At 35.6% G+C, this 23,250-nt stretch overlaps 1 protein-coding gene across 1 annotated transcript in view; it reads right to left on the reverse strand.

The window, feature by feature from the left end:
* KLHL1 (kelch like family member 1) overlaps positions 1–23,250 on the reverse strand; it is a 257,625-nt gene that overhangs the window by 128,884 nt on the left and 105,491 nt on the right. The window contains exon 5 of the mRNA XM_006761432.2: positions 9,017–9,229. Coding sequence (XP_006761495.2) covers positions 9,017–9,229 — 213 coding nt within the window. The remainder of the gene's footprint in view (positions 1–9,016; positions 9,230–23,250) is intronic.

Genomic DNA, 23,250 nt, shown 5'->3' on the forward strand with positions numbered 1-23,250 from the left:
GGAGTCTGGTCCCCCCTTGCATCAGCATCTCCCTGGGACCTCACTAGTGCGCAAGTGCGAGCTTTTCAACATTCTAACAGGCACCATGATATCGCAAAATCGCGAATCTTCAATGCATATGTAAAGAAATATACGGTAACCCGAATTTACCACACTCGCAAAATCGCACACAGCCAACCATACACCCAGTATGGTATCGCGATTCGCGATTTTGCGCTATCATACTGGGGGTATGGTCGGCTGTGTGCGATTTTGAAAGTGGGGTAAAATCGCATAACAGCAAAATCGCATAACAGCCGAGCATACACCCAGCAGTGCTGCTGATGCCTGAACGGTATGTGGAATGAAGTGGGCAGGCATCAGGAGGCCACTATGGCACGGGGCAAGCACTATGGGCAGTCTATCTGAAGTGTACCTGGCGTATAAGACGACCCCCCACTTGGAGGCATATATTTCAGGGCCAAAAAATCGTCTTATATGCCAGCAAATACGGTACATTTCTTTCAATTCATCAGGAGTATTGAATGAAAAAGTTTGATGTATATGTGAGAAATAGTAAATTGGTATGTGTGCCATTTTCTTTGTAGTTACAGTATGAAACAGCACAGTATTCAGCACCAATAAGATTATTCTAGAAAAATTTTTCTTCATATTTTAAAAAAAATGCTCCAATAAATTTTGAATGTTTATGTAAAATAATAAACAAGTATTTATAATTTTTGACATTAGCAGTGTACCATTTGTTACTTATTAAATATTATTAAATTAACAACTTTATGATTTGGGATGACCTATAACTTTTTCCCATTTTATTTGAATGGTAAAGAGTATATGTGCCTGATTCTCTGAATAGCTCTTCTCTAGGGGGTATTTGTTTTCCATTTTCTGATTCATTAATATAATAATGAATTGATTTGACTGATAATACTGTTTGATTTGACTGATAATCTTGGTAATTAAAATCTCAGTAGTAGTTGTTTCAATACATGTGTGATAAAATTCAATTCACTTTAGGTTCCTTCATAGTTTGTTTCTTTGCCTCTTAGGAATGTTTTAAATTATAGAAGTTAAGAAAATCATTTTAAAGCTTTTTTTTAAGTTGTAACATTTTTGGCCATTTAAAAGTTGATAATGATAATTGTGAAAAAAAAAATGACTACAATGGAAGGGATCTATATTTCACTAAAATCAATTTATAATTGAGCAAAAAGAGAGTTATTTATTTTTTATTGTTGTTTGTTTTTCTTATTATATTTTGAATAAATGAAAGGATCATGAGAAGTTTGAGACAACATGATTTTTTTTTATATAGGGAGGTGTACATTTCTTAATTCTCTATAAAATCATCTATCTCCATAATTTTGAACAGGGATCAACATTTAGAAAATTAAAACCTATTTTTATTCATACAGTGTTAGTGTCAGAAGGAATATTTCCATCTTCTCATAGCCCTGATGTGGAAATTGAGATCCAATGAAATTAAGTCACCTATCCAGATCAAACACTAAATTAATTTAATAATCAAACACTAAATAAATTTATAAGAATCCAAATAAGCACACACACCATTGCATCTGCTAACCTACCAACTTCTGCTCACATATATTTTTACTTTTTACCCGTTGACATAGAAAATTTTCAAATCTCTTTTCTATAGCAGTCTATTCATTGTGCATAAAATTTTACATATGCCAGTACTTCTAAAGAAAATATTGCAATCGTTTTTTCTTATATCATCAAATTTTCTAGATTATACCTGAGTATATACAAACATGCTTGACTCTGCTCCCCCAGTTTGGCTTTTATCAATTTATTAACTCTCAGCTCCAAAATCATCCATTTTGACTCTGTGAAAATGGACCCAAGCCCTTTAAATTTTTTTGTTTTCTTTACCAGCTGGCACTATGGTAAACTTTGTAGAGGGCTCTGGATAGACACTGTAGGAGGAAAAAGTTTGCTTTCCATTTTCTCATGTTTGCTTGACTTATCTTGTCAAAGTCACCTATGACCTTTATGTTGTGAAATAAAAAAAAATCAATTATTGGGCATCATTCTATTCGACCTCTTGGCAGCATTTGGTATAGCTGATCACTCACTGTTCTGTGATGATTTATTCCCTGAAATTCCAGAACATCAAGCAAGCTCCCTGGGTGTTCTACACTCTTTGAGTAGTTTCTCCATTTTGGTCACTAGCATCTTTTTTCTTTGAAATGTTTCAATGACTCAGAACATCATTCTCAGTTTTTTTCCCCCTTACTTACCTATACTCATTTCTGTGATGATACCATCTCATATCATGTCTTTAAATTATATCTAATGCAAACAACTTCCTAACTTATACGTATATCTTGGCCATACCTACACAACCCCTGAATGATGCATTTAATGCCTACTCAACATCTCCACTTAGAGGCCTCACAGAAATCTTTAAAAGTCAGTGTTCCATAGCATCCTTCCTCAATGGGGTTCAAAACAAAAAATGTGGAATTTCTATGATTCATCTCTTTCTCATTTTCTCATCTAGCCAGCTCTACTTTAAAATATACCTAGAACACAGACATTTCTCACCATCTTCATTGCTACTACCTCATTACCCTCATCTGACCACTTAAAAAAATCTCTCACCTCTATATTCCTGTCACCTAGTAACTGATTTCCATTTTCTACTCTTGTTTCCCTCAAGATATTTTCAACATAGCAACTACAGGAGGCATTTAATTGTGTACCTTAAATCAGACAGACCCTCCTATGCTCAAAACACTGCAATGGCTTCTATTGCACACCAAGGAAATTCCAAAGTTCTCACAGTGGTTTCCCAGATGTTAATGATTTGCATCCTCACCTTCCCTGAATTTTAACAACTCACTGTTTGTATCACTCTGCAGGCCACCTTAATGATCCTCAAAGAATAAGCAAAAATATTTTATAAAAACAGCAATGTGGGCACTGGATGCAGGAACAAAAGCATTTTATCTATATACCCTCAAAATTACTTATAAAAATAAAAGAACAATTATGTAATTAGACCAATTAAATTTCCTCTACTAAGGCTTTAGCTTTGAGATTTTCTCAAAGCTTAAGAGTATTCTTAAGTCTAAGGATCCTATTTTAAGCCCTAGATTTCATCTTTATATACTCCACTCACTAAAATATTAAAGTAGCTTCAAGAGTTATTTCAAAATTTACTGAATCCTAAATGCAAATCACTGGAAAGGTTTAATGATACAAACAGCTTTTGCTTTATTCCAAATGTTCTGCAATTTTTCTTAGTCCTCTTACAAATATTGTATCCTATTTTAATTTTATCATTCTTATTAAAGTAAGCATGAATAAAATATAAAATTATCTTTAATGTTTAATTGGGAAAAATAATTGTTTTTGCACTGTGTGGCCTCTTGGTAAATACTATGTAATATTTACAAAAATGCTTATGATCTGTTTTAGTATTTAAATTCAGTTTTATTTTCTTCATAAAATGTAATTTGTCTTCTGATTCATTATGCTAGCAATGCAAGTGAAACGATTTTCTTGTAGCCAACTTATTTTAAATGACCACTGACAAGTATGACAGGGATTTTGATAAAATTGTTTTATGAATATATCTAATGGAACAAAGAGATGAGAAATTATATCCTATTCAAACTTGCCTCCCCATTATCCATTCAATAAAAGATTTTTAGTAAAGTCTGAATCATATTCTGATACCTCTTTATAAGAGTGTTCCCACTGTTAGCTTCATAGCTTACACTGTTTTAAAGCTTCCTCTCATAGTCCAAGCAGATAAGACGTCAACAGAGAGTTAAAATAAATGAAGCTAAAATTCCTAAGACCTAGCATAAACTTTTAATTGGTTGATTTAGCAAATACTTACGGAGTAGAGACTATGCTATGAACTTTGTGCAGAAAAGGCCTTCAAGTCTGGTTTTCTGAAACATATCGTTATGAAGAAAGAGATAAAAACAAACTATAACTAAACAACAACAAAAAAAACAACAAAAAAAACCGAAACAGTGGGTGACAGTGCTAAGAACAGGACACATTTAAGGTGAGACATATTTAATAAAAAAATCTGGTTATGCTATGATGAGGGTGAACACCTTCTATGTAGTGAAGCAGCAGAAAAGGAGAGTGGTGGGCAGTTCTACCCAGGAGGCAGGAGTGCATAACCACTGACATTGTTTAGAACTGCCAAGGTCTAGTAAAAATAAGAGCAGACTTATCTATCTTTAAAAACACTTTTGTGTTTTTTTTCTTAAATTATTGTCTTTAATTACCTATCAATTATATCTCCCTCATCATTACTTGCTCCTGAGAAAATAGTTCAACCAACTCCACTATCTTCTCTTGGCATGCCTGTTTCTAGCCCCCAGAGTCAGCTGGTACAGGATACTATAGAATAAATAAAACTAAATTGCTCAAGAAACAGAAAAAACTATGTGCCTGTGGGATCCTGAGAACTGGTAGAAAATGAGCTCAGATGAGTAGGCATGGGAGAGCTGAGGAAGGGCATGTAGGACAGGGATATTAGGATTTTGTCCTAAGTGTATACATCTTAATAGTTTGAGAGAAATTGAACCATACTGGTTGCTAAATGGAAATCATTGTAGTGGTTAAGCATAAAAGAATAGTAACTATTTAAATGGTGCAGAAGAAAGATGGTGGTGGTTTCTTTTAGGATGTGGCTGAAGACATGTTAAGAAGAAAGATTCCAGATATGGTTTGGAATACAGCCAAAGGACTTTCAAGGAATGAATTTAACGTTAAAGGCAATAAAAAGTGGATAATTACAAATGATTCTAGGATTTCGACCTGAGCAACTAGACAGTTGGTAATGATATTTACTGAAGTGATAGGAAAAAATCTTGGGACTATGAAATCTCCCATTTCGGACATGGGGAGTGTATATAGCTATTTAATATTCAATTGGAGATGTCATGTAGCTAATTGGATCTTTGAATCTATCTTTAAAAAAAAGTTTGGGGCTAGAGATATAAATTCAGAATTGGTAATTGACTCCCATATAGTATTTAAAAGCACAAAAATAAATGTGAATCTCTATGCAGCAAAAACTGTGTCCTGGACATTGCAACATTACAGCGTAGAAATAATTAGCTATGATAATTGAGTAAGAGTGGCCAGATCAATTGTGTCAAATGCTGCTGAGGTACCAACTAAGATGAAAATAAGTGAGAAGGGGAAAATGACAGCATGGAGGATTTGGCTGAACTTTATCACTTCAAAGGACTGACTATAGCAGATTGAAGAGAGAATGATGAATAAACAGATTTAATGACTACAAACAATAACTGTATATTTTTCTGGAAAATAGAACAGATAATTGGAGCAGTTGCCACAAAGGAATACAAAGAATTTTGTTTTAAGATGCCTAAAAAAACACACATCTTTGTAAGTTAATTGAAATAATCCAATCTGAAATAAAATTGATAATGTAAATATGGACACTTGGAATACTGCAGCAAAAGTAAGACTTTCACATTAGATTTCAATTTCAATTTCTACTCTCTTCACTTCACCACAGAGAATAATGTATATGTATACATTTATACATGTGCATATCTTTTTTTAACATTAAAAGCCAATTGACTTAAAACCTGTTGAAATAAATACCTCGTGGTTTTTTAATGTTGTAACCTGAACTGTGAACATCATAGTTAAATAACCATTAATACAAATGTTATTTAAGAAAGTTTTTGTAAGACTTTAGAAGCATATATTACCTATAAACTTATGTTTTAAAGCCACTGTTTAAGTTTCTTTAGGGAAGAGTAAAATTACTCCATAATTTTTAAAAACTCTTACAGTTGCTTTGTGAAGATTATCAATTTGATGATAGCCTGATATCATTCATTAATAAGGCAACCAGCAAACCAAGGAAAAGTCAGAACAAAAAACAAAATAAAAAAATAACAAAGACTGAAGATGGACTGTGTTAATGTTTGAGTAATTGATTTTCCCTTATTCATTTGTAGGAGTTAAGAGGTGTCCATCAGCGGATGACTGGATAAAACAGCTATGGTACATTTACACAATAAAATACTACTTGGCTATAAAAAGGAAGAAAATTTTACCCTTTGTGACAGTATCAATGGACCTGGCGAACATTATGCTAACTGAAATAAACCAGTCAGAGAAAGACAAATACCATATGATTTTACATATATGGAATCTAATAAATAAAAGAAACTAACTACAAAATAGAGTCATACAGAACAGGCTGACAATTGTCATAGAGGAGGGGAGTTGCAGAACTGGTTGAAATGGTGAAGGAATTCAGAGGGGAAAAAAAAAAACACCAAAAAAACTCAGAGACACAGACAACTCACTTTGTTTATCACTGTTGTCAATTAAAATCCTCATTCTGTACCAAAATTTACATCTTCATTATACTGTTCTATACCAAATTACCATAATTCACATACTATAATAATATGTTAATTTGTAAATAATAAGAAATATCAGAGATTTTCTCTTGTGACCTTCAGGAATAACCAAACACACATAATGGGCCGAATAATAATAGACATGAAAATGCAGATTGTGAGAAATGGCTGAACTGAAATCTGCCTAAGTCGAGCTGATCAGTTGCTTCATGATATAAGACTGTTACTGTATCTAAATTTATTCTTTGTCTGTAATCAATCTTGTAACATGTTTCCTTTGTTTTTGAATTCTCTGTTTTTATTTTAATTTATTTTTAAACTGGAGAAAATATTCCATGCATTTGCTGAATAGAAACTCATAGCTAGAAATTTATTTATAGGTTATATAATTTAATTTTACCCTGAAAGCATGTATTCTTTCTCTTTCTTCCTCTGTCTCTCTCATCTTAAGCATTTCTAAATGTTAGTCTTTCTTACTTGTGCCTCTGTCAGTTCTTATGTTTTGCCTAACAATATCATAAGCTACTCACAACTGGTCTTCCAAATATTGTTCTCTCACTTACCTCTATAAAAGTTATGTTACAAAAACAAAAGCCCAATTCTTTTCTTGACTCCTTTAATACATCCTTTGCAAAATAAACCCTTACCTCACTAGAAAAATCTAGACTCTAACCCCTTTAAATAATGTTGGCATTTTAACATACAATATTGTGTTTTCTTATAACAATTAAATATTATACAATTATTAATAATTGCATATTATAATATGTAATATAATTACATGTATAATATAATTACACAAATAGAGTATACACCAGCAAATCACTTAAAGGTTGTAAAAGACCTATATATTAAGTACTGTAAGATTTAAAGACAAAACCTTATTTAATGATTCCAGGATCAAGGCAAAAATGTTCCTTGATTATCATAATGACTTTTCTTAAGGGCCTTAACATATTTTGCAACTTTGAAAGTTCTTGTAAAAAGCTGAGAAATCCTAGATTCTATTAAACTCTCTTTTAACCCTGGTTGGACATTACTGTAAATATGAAGCCAGCCACGGAAATAAATACTGAACTCACTCGCCAGCAGTGGAAAAAGCACACATTGGTTTCATATACAGGGTGTGGCAAAAGGAGGTCTACAGTTGTTCAAATGGAAAATAATGCAATAACTGATAAATAAGAACAAAAAAATAAACTCTGTGTTTTGCATACTCACACCTGTAAACCCACTCTTCTCCCGCCCTGTATAAATAGAGAAAAATCTGAGCCCTACAACTAGGTAGAAAGAAGGCTATCGTCCTGAGTCTCACTAACTTCATTTGTCAAATGGTAATAATAATATTCAATTCAGGAAGATATTATAGAAATTAAATGAGATAAACTATATGCTTTGTGTTTTTGTAACTAATAAAATAAATGTGTATGTTCGTTCCTGTACCCCTGCTCTTCTTTCTTTTCCAGCTTTTAATGGGGACCTTCAGAACTGCTGTATTCAGGACATTTGTATGAGCTTCGAATTTAGAGAGCAAACAGGTGAACAACAGAAACTCACAGAAGAACTGTCTCTGTGCATGCTCCTATCTGGCTAGGCAGGTTTGCGGAAAAACTGCATTTTCCACTAGGTCTATGGCCCTTGAAAAACCTCTTTGGAACTGTTTTCCCCTCTGTACAACATAACTAAGATTAATATTACAGCTGTGTTTTTAAGATTAGAAATATTGTATGAAAAATACCTATAATGACATGCAATTCATAAATATTAACCATGGAAGCAATAGCTCCGCCTATACCCAAGAACATTTTATGAAAAGAAAATGTGTTTTACTCTTTCTTCTTGTACGTTTGTGTTTGAAAGTATATATATACAGTTATATTTGTAATACCCCCATTTGAGAGCTGAGGAAAGAAAAATTGACTCTATGCTATGTTTGTGTTTTTTGGAAGTTATATAAGAGTTACCGTAAAAGCCTTTTACTCATTACACAAAAACAAAATAATATTTTATTTTATAAAATAAATAAATATATTTTACCAAGAAAGATACAGCAGCTGAACCAATAAGAATAAAAACTGCATATGTAATGTGTAGTCTTAGTACAAATAAGCCAGAAGATGTTCATGTTGTTCTGATGTAATAGTTGAGATGAGATGGACAGGGAGGAGAATCTCCCATTTTTATGACAAAATATTGGGGGAAGAGGGTATAAAGGAAAGGCATTTCATGAAAAGATGAAGCCCTGGTTACATTCTTGGCCTCCACTGGTGTGTGTCCTACTATTTAATAGAATTTTTGAGCACCAGTTTAACACCTAGCTTCTCACATTTCAACAGACACCAATTTTTACAGCATCTATGGGACTTAGACCTTGACCCATGGCCCATCATTCGTCCACCATCAAATCTACTTTTAAAAAGTATTTGATTAAAACTAAAACCAAAAACGTGAATACATAATGGTAAGGAGAGTCATAAAACTTAGTTTGGCAAATGTGCCTTCAAATGTGTCTTTAAAGTGATTTTTAACAGTTTAATGTTATTATTATTTTTCATGTTACTTTGAACATAAGATTTTTCAGTAAATTGTAGCTATTAAAGCAGCATCACACTTACCTGTGGTGGAAGCAGGGGCAGTCTTATAAAGGCGAGAAGCATACTCAAGTCATTGCATCTTCTCTGCATGTCATACTTCACCCACATCATTAGTGCATGGAAGATGGTTTCTTCATCAGGAACATTTACATCATCACTGGCCAGGAGTTTATGGAGCTCCTCAGCTGGAAGCAGTAAAAACTCTTGATTTCTTATAACTTCCATTATGTTTTCCTGCAGAGAGAAAACAAGAAAACATCTTGGCCTAAATTTGGTTTCGCTTTTATTTAGCTAGCAAAGCATTTCAAAAAGAAATGAGAAAAGTAGTCAATAACCTTTGTTCTCATTATAACATAATCCTTGAGAATTAATCCTTCAGAAACTAGAAGCTGTTAAGATGAAAGCATTGTTATTGTAATTGAAGTGTAAATGTAACCAAGACAGCACAGATCTTGTAATAACAGGGGGATTATAATGTGGAGCTTTGGTATGCAGGCAGAATGTACTAAGTGATTAAATGTTTAAGTTTCAAGTGGACTGCTATGTAAGATTCGGTGAATATGAAAAGAGAAGCATTTCAAATTTTTTAAAGCCTGACAGAACTTATACATGGATCAGAAAGTGGGAATAAAACTAGAAAGAGAAGTAGCACATACAATACATCACTGTATATTCAGAAGGGAATAAAGCAGCACAGATAGTCCATAGAAGTCACAAAATCTCATACATTCCACCCTTTTAGTGTCTTTTGTACTTCCTTCTCATGACAATTTCTCTAGCTTAATTCAGATTCCTGTTAATTTTCTTCCAGATTACTGCAATCACCTTCTAATTACTTTGCTTGACTCTATTCTTATCTTCTCTATTGTACCCTCCACAATAATACTAAAATAATATTTCTAAAATATAAATTATCTCATGACATTCCTCTAAAGTTTTTGTGTGGTTTAGTTTCATTTGTTCTCCTCTTGTCTTTGGTGCCAATCTCTTGGGTGGCCACACTGGTTCCTTATGATCTCACCTCTTCCTAATTCGAAGACATCATTTTCTACCTTATCTGCATTTCAGTAACACAAATTACTGCTGTTTCCCTTTGCTATGCTGTTTGACATATCTTTCCTCACTCAATCTATTACTTAAAATTATCGGCTTTGTTTTCCTAGTTTCTTTTTTTAAGACTTAATTCAAAAGCTACCTCGTATCTAAGGGCTTCTTGAGCCCTCTGCTCACTCCCATTTGTCCTGACCACCCCGTCCACTATACGCATGTGCAGTGCATGGTATTCATATCTCTAAGACAACAGTTAGCCAATCGTAGCCTCATTTTTGGTGCACTTGGGGGACTTAACACAAACATTAAGCTCCTTGAGAAAAAACCCTGCAAAGATGAGCAGTACATAGTTATCGAATAGATGTATTTATCATTTTTGTAGAGGAAAAATAAAATATTGGGAATAGTTTAGAACAGTGCAGTGGTTTTCAAACACTTTGTAAAAACTAGTTGTCAAAAAAAAAACCTGTCTTACATTTAGCAGAGAGGCCTCTGTGGCTGAGATATGGATACAGACAGCGGAGGCCTGACTGGCCTTCTCTTTGTCCTCCCCTCCCCCTCTCCTCCTCCACATGTCTCCTGAGATATCTCCAAGGAAGCTATAACTAAGGCTTCTTGGTTTAAAAGCCACATTAACTGTAAAAATCTCAATAGGGTGCTTATTTTGGAAAAAAAAACAACCAAACAAACCTTGAAATAGAGGGAGTAAATCTCTTCCAAAAATGACATTGTGACTACTGCGAAACAGTAGAAGATTCGGCAAGTGCTCATTAATCTGCAGGTAGGGCAGATTCACACCTGTTTTCTTAAGTGAGACCTGACCCATGTCATGAGTTTATCACTGGAATTGAATCCCAGGCTTGATGGGCCTTCGGTTTTCACAAGACAATGTCAACTTTTAATTTTTTTTTTCAGGTCATCTGTCATATTTATTTACATTTTATTGACATCACAGATTAGCTGATTTCCTGGGAATTGTTTTGTCTCTTGTGTTTCCTCTGTGCCTAATACAGTGTTGTGTAAATTATAGATGCCTGATACCTATTTACCAAGTGAACCAAATAAGTGTTCTGAGACTTCAAGCCACCAAGTTTCTCTAAAGAGCTACAGTAAGGTAAAGATGTTTTTGAAGAATGTTTGATAGATGTTTTTGTCCACCTATTTTCTCAGTTATTTAAAAATCTATGTCTCTATGAAACCACACACAGAATTGTTTGGCTAGACCACTAGTACCAGCACATAGTGAGGGATATAATAAAAACGCAGCTCTGTGAAACTTAGTGGTGTCTATCATAAAGATATTGTTCAAGGCATATTTCATTATATTTTACAGTGTCCCTTTTATGATGGCCCTTGGGAGAAATTTCTTTCAGGTTTTAGTAGTAGGAATAATTGCACTTCTCTTGAGTAAATTGGTTTGCTTTTATCATGGGTGTTGTAAATTATGAATTGATCAGATTTCTTTTTTTATTTGGCCTCTGGAAAACTGAGAGTCCAACTGGGATGTATCTGATAGGAAGGCTATAGCCTTTTATTGTTTGATTTCTTTTTCAGACAGCTCTGATAATGGTTTTGTTTTATATCACTACAGCGGATTTTCTTTTTCTTTTATTCTTATATCTAATTTAAAGAGATTTCTATAATTTTGTACCTTTGTGAGTCACACTAAATCTTCTAAAAACAAGTAATGTTTGTAAAAACTTCTAGGAGTAAACTGTAAATGAGGAGCTACAATCAGATATTGTTGGATCTCACACTTGCCCATATATTATGTTGTTTATCATTTTTATTTTTTTAGTTCCAGAGTTCTCTTTATTTTTTTCCATCAAGTCTTCTTTTAATGAAAACATGTCTAATATTCTTCTTTCTTATTTATTTATTTATTTTTTTACAATCTAGCTCTGGAAATTGTTTCAGTTTCATCACGTTTTATTCAGTAAAGAAGAAAAAATATCAATGCACACTGATTTCCACTGCTGGAGCACCTTCTCTAACTCTATGTTTTCTGAGAACAAATGATGAGAAGCATTGAAACTTGGCTTGTTTACCTTCTGTGGAGAGTGGCTATAGCGTTTGGACAGGTTTAAGCCTCAGAGTAATGAGGCAGCATGAACCTCTCATGGCAAAGCCATGTGCAGGCCCCAGCTTGGAGGGCAAAGCTCTCCCAGCACAATTATAGTCAAAGGCTATGGTTGTAAGCTTGGCCTTATGGTCCGAACCTGTGGTCCCAGGTGGCCGAGTGATGTGGGCTGCGGGAGGTATAGCACGTGCTGCCAAAACAAAGCTTGATAGAGTTCTCAGGTGCATGTAATTAAGTAGCTTCAAAACTCGCAAGAACATTATAAACAATTTGACCACCCCCTTACTTTGTCTTATGGATCTGACTATAAAATAAAGACGCAGCTTGCAGGCTGTGGCACTGTCTCTCCATCGGAGAACAGTGTCCCACCTGACCCCAAATGTATTCTCTTGTCTGTCTTCTTTAATCCTTCACTGTCCCTCCTCAGGTTCACCCCTGGCAGTGCTGGACGTGGTTCATCTTTTATACAATACCTTTATTTTAAATCGATTCAATTATTCATTCCACATAGATTTATAGAACTCTTAATGTGTGACCCTATATAATAAAAGCATAGTATGCAAATTGTTCCCTTGACCTGGAGTTGTCTGAGAGTTCGACCAGGGGGGCAGGGCTGGCCAGGGAAAGGGAGGGAATACCCAGCTGGCAGCCGGCAGCTGCTAGGAGCCCTACCAGTGCAGGAATTTTATGCATTGAGCCTCTAGTCCTGGATAATTATAGTGAGTAGAAAAAAATTAATTAGCATCAAAAATCTTACTACACATGTGATATCTATATAACATGCAGTGCCTAGAAGATGATTGTCATCAATTCTGTAAAGGACAGTTTTTCAAATGGACTTAGAATATTGGGTAGGTGTATAAACTAGAACGTAGGAAATGTAAAGATATGTACTGTTACCAGGGGAACCATATAAACAAGGGAGAATAGCAGATAATATAGTATAAAATGCCATATTGGGTGTGTCAACTTGACTGAGAATGAACACAAAAATAGTGGAAAATAACATTGAAAAGGTAATTTAGACCATATAATAGCATAAATTTATTCTCAACTTTTATAGTCTCTCCACTAAATTGGAATATGTGTATACACACATCTTTTACATATAAATGGAAATATTATCAAGAGAGATTTTGGCACCAAATTTAATTTGCCACTACATAAGGCACAGTAATCTTTATTAATAGCATAAATAAAGACTAAATTCTGCATCTGTTTTTCCACTACATATTATAAAATAATTTTTCTAACTATATAAAACTTAGTTTTGTTTTATCTAAATGGAATTTTCTTATTTTTTTATTTTCTGAATTTGACTTAAACAATGATTAATAATTGTTTTAATAAGTCTGAATTAACTTACACAATTAATAATCTAATATTAATTTCCTCTGTATTAATTCTATTATTGTTGGTAATATATCAACACATAGCAATCATTTTTCTTTTTAAAAATGTTTTTTATTGATTTTAGAGAAAGAGGAATAGAGAGGGAGAGAGAGAGAGGAATCAATGTGAGAGAATCATTGCTTGGCAGCCTTCTGCATGTGCCCTGTTCCCTACTGGGGATCAAGCTTGCAACCTGGGCATGTGTCCTAACCAGGAATCAAACCAGCCACCTTTTGGTGCATGGGACAATGCTCAACCAACTGTGCCACATTGGCTATGGTATAATTCATTTGAAATTCCACTAGAAATTCACTATTCTAGATTATTTTAAAAGTTAGCTAACAATGGTAACATCAGGCCAGCATATGTAAATCCCATTAATTACCATGGTTTAGTTATTGGTTATGTTTAACATATGGATAGTAAACTTTTGTAAAATATTGTATTAATGTTCAAATAACTTTGACCAGAAACTTTAATATTGTTTGCTTCATTAACAGCTACTACCAAAGAAACACACTGTACACTATGATGGTTAACTCAAAGAAACCTCTTTGCCATGAAAGCCTACTGAGCTAAAATCTACTGTCTCACCATCTTGCCCATCGTGACCACTGATCATTGTGAGGAGCCTCACACTCACTGTCCTAAGCATTATGAAGAGAAGGCTGATCTTTCTCAGGCCACCACAGAATCTCTGGTTTTATTTGAAATCCACAGAGGTCATGATATTTATTTAATTGTTCATTTAAAAGGTTATTGGTTAGAAAGAGAAATTCTTAGGAGGAACATCCTTTTAAAAAAAGAGCCCATCTGGTTTGGCTCGGTGGATAGAGCATCAGCCTCTGGACTGAAGGGTCCCTGGTTCGATTCGGGTCAAGGGCGCATGCCTGGTTTGCAGGCTTGATCCCCAGTGTTGGGTGTGCAGGAGGAAGCCAATCAATGATTCTCTCTCATCATTGATGTTTTTATCTCTCTCTCCCTCTCCCTACCTCTCTAAAATAAATAAAAAAATATTTTTAAAAAAGAAAAACTGAAAGGCAAGTAGGAGAATTTGCCACATTCTCTAGTTAAGGCTTAAATATGAAACATAAAGTTTTAGTACTCTAAAGTCATAGAATTATAAAATTATAATTCCTTAAGCATACCTTGCAAGAAAAGTTTTTGGAGTTTCTGATGCATGCATGATTCTACTGTTCTCAGGAGCAAGATTTCAACATGCATCTCTTAATTTCTAAAGCAGTGTCTTTTTCATCATCATGTACTAGATTGAATAGAGTGGCTCCTAAAAATTCATGTTCACTCAGAACATCGGAATATAACCTTATTTGGAAGTAGGATCATTGCAGATGTAATTAGTTAAGATAAGGCCATACTGGATGTGAATGGGCCCCAATCCAATGACCGGTGTGCTTTTAAGAGAGAAACTTATAGAGACACAGATATACCATGAGAAGATCATGAAGACAGAGCAGACACAGCGGATAGAGGCCATGCAAAAAGTGGAGGGATCAGAGACAAAAGCCATCCTGCTATAAGCAAAGAATTCTAACGATCGCCAGGAATCCCCAGAAGATGGAAAAGGCAAGGAAGGGCTCATCGCTAGAACTTTCAGTGAGAATCTGGCCCTGCTCACATCTAATTTCAGATGTTAAGCCTCTAGAGAACTATAAGAAAATAAATATATGTTGTTTTAAGCTACCAAGTTTTTGGTACTTTGTTATGGCAACCCTAGGAAAATAATACATAACATAAGAAAATTTAAAAATAGCTATGTTAAAGCTATTGCATAAACCTAATTATTCCCAATATTTTAAATGACAATTTATAGGCTCTTTATTTTATATAATGATATCTTTTAGAAATATTAGGTTTCTCATGACCCAAAGGAGTATCTGGGACAGGAAAAAGTGGTCTACTCTCAGGGTCAGAGTCTCTTCAATTTATATTTTTTCCTATTGCCTCTAGAATTTAAACTTTCTAAAAATGCAGGATGGGGAAAGGCACCACTCCCAGTTATCAAGGGCTTCTTGTGACAGGTTCCTTCAAGTTGCTACACTAACAAGACGCTAACCTTTTTAGGTTAAAAGCAGTTTTCCTGAGCTTTTGATTATCTGCCTTGCCTAAATTTTTAATCCTTGCGTCAAAATTGCTGCCTGAACTCTTGAGCGCTATCTCAGAGTTCAAAGAGAACAAGACTTATTAAGAGTCACACCTTGTTACTTTACATATGAGAATGCTGAGGCTTAGTGGGCTCAAACATAGTCACAGTGCCTGACTAGGAAGAGGAATACAGTTTCAGGTCCTATTACAATTACTGCCTTATCTAGCCTTTGATTAACTTCCCCTTCTGGTTCTCTCTCCATCTAGTTTGGACTTACTGTCTCTGGTTCCGGCAACATGTATGCACTCTGATTCTTGAGTGCTCTCCTGGACCCATTTCCACCTCTTTCTTTGTATATCTTAGTTCCATAATGTACCTTTACAGTGGTTCTCAACCTGTGTCGAACGACCCTCTCACAGGGGTCGCCTAAGACCATCCTGCATATCAGATATTTACATTACGATTCATAACAGTAGCAACATTACAGTTATGAAGTAGCAACAAAAATAATTTTATGCTTGGGTCACAACATGAGGAACTGTATTCACAGGGCCAGAAGGTTAAGAACCACTGCTTTATGATTATGAAGTGTCAATAGATTATAATTGGCATGGGGAGTTGGCCAGGATTTAGATCCCAACCCTGCTACCCACTGGCTGTGTAAGTAGGAGGTTGGGAATAAAACACAGTATCCACCTTAAAACACTGTTGTGAGGATTAAGTGTGAAGATTAAATTAAATTTTCTGTTCAGAGAGAAGTAGCTGACATATAGCAAGTGTTAGATAAGCATTGACCATTACTACTTTCCACCAGAGTGTACCCTTCCCTTCAGCCTCCTTTTGCTTCAGCCTTCTATTGGTGGCTCTATCGCCTACACTCATATCTCTTTATGTTCCCTATTTTATGTATTGACTAGAGGCCTGGTGCACGAAATTCATACATGGGTGGAGTCCCTAGGCCTAGCCGGTGATCAGGGATAATCAGGTTCCCCATCTCCCCACCTCCCCACCTCCCCACCTCCCCACTGCTTCCCTTGCTGCCCATGTCTGCCACCACCCACCCCTGGTTCTGGTGACTGGGGCCTGCCAACCTGGAGGAGGGACCAGGAGATTAACCAGCAGGCCCCACTGGTGATGGGTGCCTGCCTGCGGGCTGGGGGCAACTCCTGAGTTGAGCGTCTTCCCCCTGGTGGTCAGTGCACATCATAGCAACCGGTCCTTCCGTTGAAACAGTGGCTTAGGCTTTTATATATATACAGATTTTATTATGAAACAAAATGTTGTTGAGGTTTGGGTTTTTTGTTTGTTTGTTTGTTTTGCCAAGTATGCTTTTAATACTAGAGGAACGGAGAGAAAACAAGGAGAGTTCTGGCCCCTAGGAAAGTCACTTTCTAATGTGGAGGACAATATAATATTATAAGAAAAATATGTATATTTTTAACAGAAGAGAAAAAAATGGAGAATGTAATGGAGTCCAAAGTATGGGAATGCAAGTGGAATAAAGGACGCCAAGGAGGAGTTCGAGTTCGGAGATAGGTACCTTTCCTCTCTGAAGTAACAGTTCCCAAGACAAAGAAGTGTTTCTCATAAAGTCATAGATTTGGAGAGTGGTAAAAAATGTTGATGTCATCTGCTTCAATTCTCATGTTCTCTAGCAGGGTTATAAATGGGAATTTTTGCAACCTCGTATAATCTCAAATTCGAAATAATCTTTGAAGTGACTTAAGTGAATGTTTACTTCATATCGTCTTTCTGTGTGATGCTCACCAGTCATTATAATAAAGGCCAAAAACAAATATGGAGCAAACACTGCACCAAAACCTCATTTCTGTCATTTACATGTATCTACATAGGAGTAATTAATATTATCCAGATGATAAAACAGGAAAAGAAGTGTTCAGAGTTTTCAGTGGGCAAAATTTAACAGTGCTTGTCCTGTCAATTCTGTCATGAGTGCTTAGAAAAGGACTATGGAGTATAATTTCTTTAATTATTTAAATTATATATCATTCCCTTTCTTCACAATAGCATTATACAGTAAGTACCACACGTGGTTTGGTCTGCTACAGGAAAGCTGCTTAGAGCTAAATCTGGCAGAAAAAAATGACTAGCTACCACTTCTTTATTAACATTTACCCACCTACTAAGTGTGGCTACTTAATTGGTAGTAGCTCTTTTTATAAAAACAAAACAAAACATTAAAGTGTCATTTTTTAAAAGAAGCATTTTCTAACAATTTTAAAATGATCAGTATCAAATAACTTGTGGTAGTCATTATTCAAGATTATCATATGGGATGAAAGATTATTTTAAGACTATGACTTTGTTTTCTGACAAAATGTTGCTAAAGAGGTATGAAGATTTAGAAATTATAGTGGAAATAAGTTTTTAGTAAAGAGGATTGTAAAAACGTCCCAATTCTCATACTTTCTAGTCATGATTTCCTAGGCAAAGGCACTTAATTATTCTAAGATATAATTTCCTCACCTTAAAAATGGGGTCTATAGCAACACCTAGCCTATAGACCTTTTTCTGATTTGCTCTCAAGCACAATTGAGACTAGAAAAAAAAATGACTCCTAAATTTAATAATATGCAAAGTATATCCAATTATTTTCAAGGGACTCATTAATCCTCGAAAATAATTTGGTCAGCTTCTGATACTGGAGATATATCATACACAATTTTAACATGTGATACCTATTATCTACTAATGGAAAAGGAAGCATGTAGAAATCATTTATAAACTTCACTACCAGGAAAAATAGCTCAGTCAGCTAAACATTTCTACTTTCTTTTTTCTGTTTGTTTAACAGAAAACTAATTAACCATTCTCAAACATGTTCATTGCTTTGTAAATTATGTAACACTATCTGTTCATAAATTATTAGCCAGAGCGGTAGTATTGATTTTTACAATTATTCATATTAGGCACATTAACTCCTTGGTAGAACCTAAACCTATCTCTCCCCCCTCCTTCATAAATTGCTCTGCATTGCTGTTACTATTTACCGAGTTTCTTTTAGGTGTTTTATAGAAATTGTTGAGAATAGCAGCTGCTGAGGAAAGTGAAAATCTCTTCAGAATCTCTATGAAAGCCACAGACTAGTATCTGTGCCAGCCCACAGGAGAAATGTTATCACTCCTAATTAAATCATGAGACCACAGCATACTGTGCATTCAAAGCTACTTCTTTCCATTGCTACAAAGTGTCCAGGACACCAGATCACATAAACTTTTTCTTAAAGGAATTGCAATGCTTGATAAAAGCATAAAAATAATGATGCTCTACAACTTTGCCAGATAAAGATACTTTTAATGCTAGGTAACCTATCTGTCTTCCCAGCTAGGGCATCTTGCAGAAAATTGACTGCAAGAATTTACTTAAATGTACAAAAATGTACATTTTACCAGGTAGTTCTCATGTTGTACTTATAAAAAATGGAAAGAAAATATATCTCTTAACTTAACAGAAAACAATTTTTTTTTCAAGACAAAAGAGGATTGCTTTGTGAATCCATGTTTCTATACTCTTTTGTTCTTATGCTTCTAAGCATAAATGCTTCATCAGGAAAGTCTGTTATTTGCATAATCTAAAATAGCCAGACAGTTGGAGTAAAATATATGTATAGGAGGAAAAGGGAAAGAAAAAGGGAGTATGGAAATGGCTTACATAGTCTCATTGATTATTTTGCAGCAAAAACAAAACAAAACAAAACAAAAAAAACAGAAACACAGCACTAATGTTCTTTAACAAAGGATACATTATACTTTTGCAATCTTAAGGTCTAAATGGTCTCTACAGTAGCATGTAAATTTTTAATTATAATCTTGCATCCATTTATTGCTTAATATAAGGATTTAGACTATTTCCCTTCTGGGGTGGATTAATTTACTAGCTGCCAACCAACATTAAAAAAATTACAGCACGATATATTCTCTTATATTTAACCCATTTTAAACTTTTTATACAGCAGACAATTGTAATCACTGTCAAAAAGTCAAGTAAAAATGAGAAAGGAGCTATAAAAATTTTCTCTAGAAAACCATAATATGAAAATTAATGAAAGTGTATACTTTATGTAAAATAATTGGAATGAAGACAGGTAATCCTCTAAACAGTTATACAAATATATACTAATTTTCCTTTAGTTTGTCAAATAATAATTTAATGCATGTCATTAATTTATCTCTCAGCAAATAAAAGAATGATTAACTATATTACAACATATGCTGTTACATACAATATATTAAATATGAGAGCTGGTGCCAAACATAATTCCATGGAATGTTATCTATAATAATAACAGCATAATATGCTAATTAGACCAGATGTCTTTCTGGATGACCTTCTGGACAGATGAAACCAGGGCTGCTAGGGAAGCCTGGGTTCACGGTGCCAGAGGAAACCCTTCACAAATTTATACATCAGGCCTCTAAATATCTATAATAATAAAACGGTAATATGCTGATTAGACTGGACATGATTCTGGCTGTGATTCTGGATGTCCTTCTGGACTAAGCTGGGGCCAGAGCGAAGCTTGGGTCCCGGATGCCTGTAGGTAGCCAAGGAAAGCCAGCCCGGGTCCCAGGTGCCTGCAGGTGGCCAGAGGGAAGCCTGGGTCCCGGGTGCCAGAGGGAAGCCAGTGCCGGCAGCCAGGGAAGAAAGGCCTACTCTTGCACGAATTTCATGCACTGGGCCTCTAGTTTTATAAATAAGAAGCAGTAAAAAGATGCAAGGACTACTGTGCAAAAGTAGAAGTTCATACCTCACAATAGCTATACACATTGCCATCTCAGAGAGTTTCAGTATGGAAATGGCTATTCATTATTTCTAAAAATACTCTAATGACACATTTTTAGATGTAATAAAGCTATTAAGTAACTTCCCAACCACCCCCTTGATTATTGGCTTAATAATACTCCCACTGATTACCTCACAGTTCTGAAGTCAGAATTCCAGGAAATGTGTAGCTCAGCTGAGTTTCTGCTTCAGGTTTCACAAGGCCAAATTTAAAACATTGACAAGCCTCCCTCATTTGTGGAGTCTTGGAGAGTGAATCCGTTTTCAAGTTTATTCAGGTTGTGAGGACAGTTCAGTTCTTTGTGGTTGTGTGACCGACATCCCCATTTTCTTTCATGCTGCTGATTCTGAGGGCTATTTTCAGCTTAGCTTGAAATACAGCGAAGTTTGAATCCTCAGCTTCAAATCTCTCCTAGCTCCCCTTCTGCCCCATCTCTCCTCCGTGTTATTCTGCCACATCCCTCTGATGGGCTCTTCTGCTTCTCCTTCTGTATTTAGGTACTCATGTCATTTCACTTGAATACTCCTAGATAATCACTCTGTCGTAAAGTTGATTAATTAGTCACTTCAATTCCATCTACAAAGTCGCTTCACAGCGATACTTAGATTAGTGTTTGAGTAGTTAACCAGGGAGTTTTGACAGAGAGAGAAAACTTCAGAATTCTGCTTACCAAAGTATGCCTGGCTTTCAAGTTTATCAATTTTTCATGTTTGTTTTTCAAAAATTTAGTGAGTGAAGCTTATGGATGTAGCATAAGCCATACCAAGCTTGTCATTCAACTAAAATTTTCTGCGCATCTAAATATACTGAGAATTTATATATAATACAGATAACAGTATGGTGATGGTCAGAAGGAAAGGAGGATGGTGGTAGGTGGAGGTGGGCAAAGAGGGTAAAAATAGGGACAGAAAGAGACTTTGCTTGGGGCAACGGGTATACAGTGCAGTGTGCAGATGATGTTTTGTTGAGCTGTACACTTGAAACATATATGGTTTTGTGAACCAATGTCACCCCAACAAATTCAATAAAAAATACTAAACATTCATTGAGGTAAACACACTAAACAAACTAACACACTAAATGCATTAAATATTTAGTGAATACACTAAATACACTAAATGCTTACTGAGGTAAGGCATTGCTCTACTCTCAAGAAATTCCAAATATTATAGAGGCTTCTTATGAACTGAATAAATGAGAAGGCAATTTTGGTTATTTGATTAATAGAATACTAGTATTATCTAGTTGAATGTAACTTCCTCAAAAATAATACTTTAGTGATAATTAACTTACTTAGAATCAAACAATGAAATGTTATTTCAAAGATTATTTACAAGAAGTGTTTGCTTCTCAGGAAGACTACTGTTCCTTTTCTTTAGTTAGCCCTCCAACTCCTTAGCCAAGCTTACCTTTGAGTCAACTTAGAAATCCAACAAAGGGCCTATAAATCACTAGAGAAGCAGTCCTGGGCTATTTTCATGGTCCTCTGGTGGGACCCCTAAATGTTAGACCCCTCACATGTGAGTCACATCAAATGATGGTGTAAGTTAGCTGTAAGCATGTCTCTGACATAGACAGACTTCCTGCACTGTGAGGAATTGAGTTTTGTTACTTTCTTGAAAAATTGTATAAAGCCCATTCAAGATCGTTTCATCCAATAACCCAGAGACCTTTGAGTGGTTTTCACCAAAACAAAGGTGGAGAGCATGTTGCTACAGAAACCCTTCTTACAAAGTGCCCTGGTTTTGCCTAAGGAAGAAGGGAATAGTCAGCTATGAGGGAGCATTCATACCTGAGACCCTCCCCTTCCTCAGCTGGTGACTACTTGGGCTTCAACAGGTTTGCCCCAGTGTGATAAGTTTGCTGCCACTGAAAACACAACTCAATCATCCTGGCAAAGGCCATAGCCACCTAGCAAGCCACCATAGGTGTCCTTTGGGTTTATGATGATGGTGTGGGAACAGTAGATGATAAGATTACTAACCAGACTTAGTTGTCTAGGATTGCCTATGGCACTTTCACTGGTTATAGAATCTACTTAACACTCCCCTCCCCACCCCACCCCTTATGAGATCAGATCTATCAAGCTGCAACACAATTAGAGTCATGACTGATAAATGGAAAAAGTAGTCATGAACAAATCAGCAAAGACTGACCAGCAGAAAGAGCAGCACAAGAGTGGTAATCAGGTGCCCTCTCCTGGGTTAGCTGGTTAAGGGCCTTCTTTAAGGGGTTTCTGAGTCTAGTTATTCAGTAACAAGTCTCAAAGGAGGAGATCGATGTGCTCCCCATTGGCAGCCAAGTGACCCGATAGGATCTGCTTTATGATGGCACAAGTACTATCCTTCCACTCTTCCGAGTGAGTCTAGGGCTAAATTGGAGAGCCCTGCCAAATTTTACAAGAACCTCTTGGCTGCCTTTCAAAAAATAAACAAGGAGTTAGGCAAAGGTCCCTCTCTCTGCAGTGGGAATCAGAAACTCTGTATCATGATCAGGATTGAATGGGGAGACGGGGGTGATTGCACTTGTTGGGCCTTTGAACACCAGTGCGCAAGTGCACAGGGGACATTGATACTTCCAATATCTGGCACCAGGATGGGGAAAACATAAACATACACCATCATTGGGCCTAATCATGGAGTATCTGATGTACTCAGCATGCTGTGACCTTTTTGGTGTAGAGGATGACAGTCCAACCAACTGAGCTCCCCAACTAGGCTGACACTCTAGTCTTAATAGAATACTCTGCCAGGGTCTTCCATCCAAATATTTAAATAGATGGGGGATAAGAATCGTTATTACATTGTAAAAGATGGGAGAGAGCA

Source organism: Myotis davidii, unplaced genomic scaffold (genome assembly GCF_000327345.1).
Source record: "Myotis davidii unplaced genomic scaffold, ASM32734v1 scaffold277, whole genome shotgun sequence".
Taxonomy (NCBI): domain Eukaryota; kingdom Metazoa; phylum Chordata; class Mammalia; order Chiroptera; family Vespertilionidae; genus Myotis; species Myotis davidii.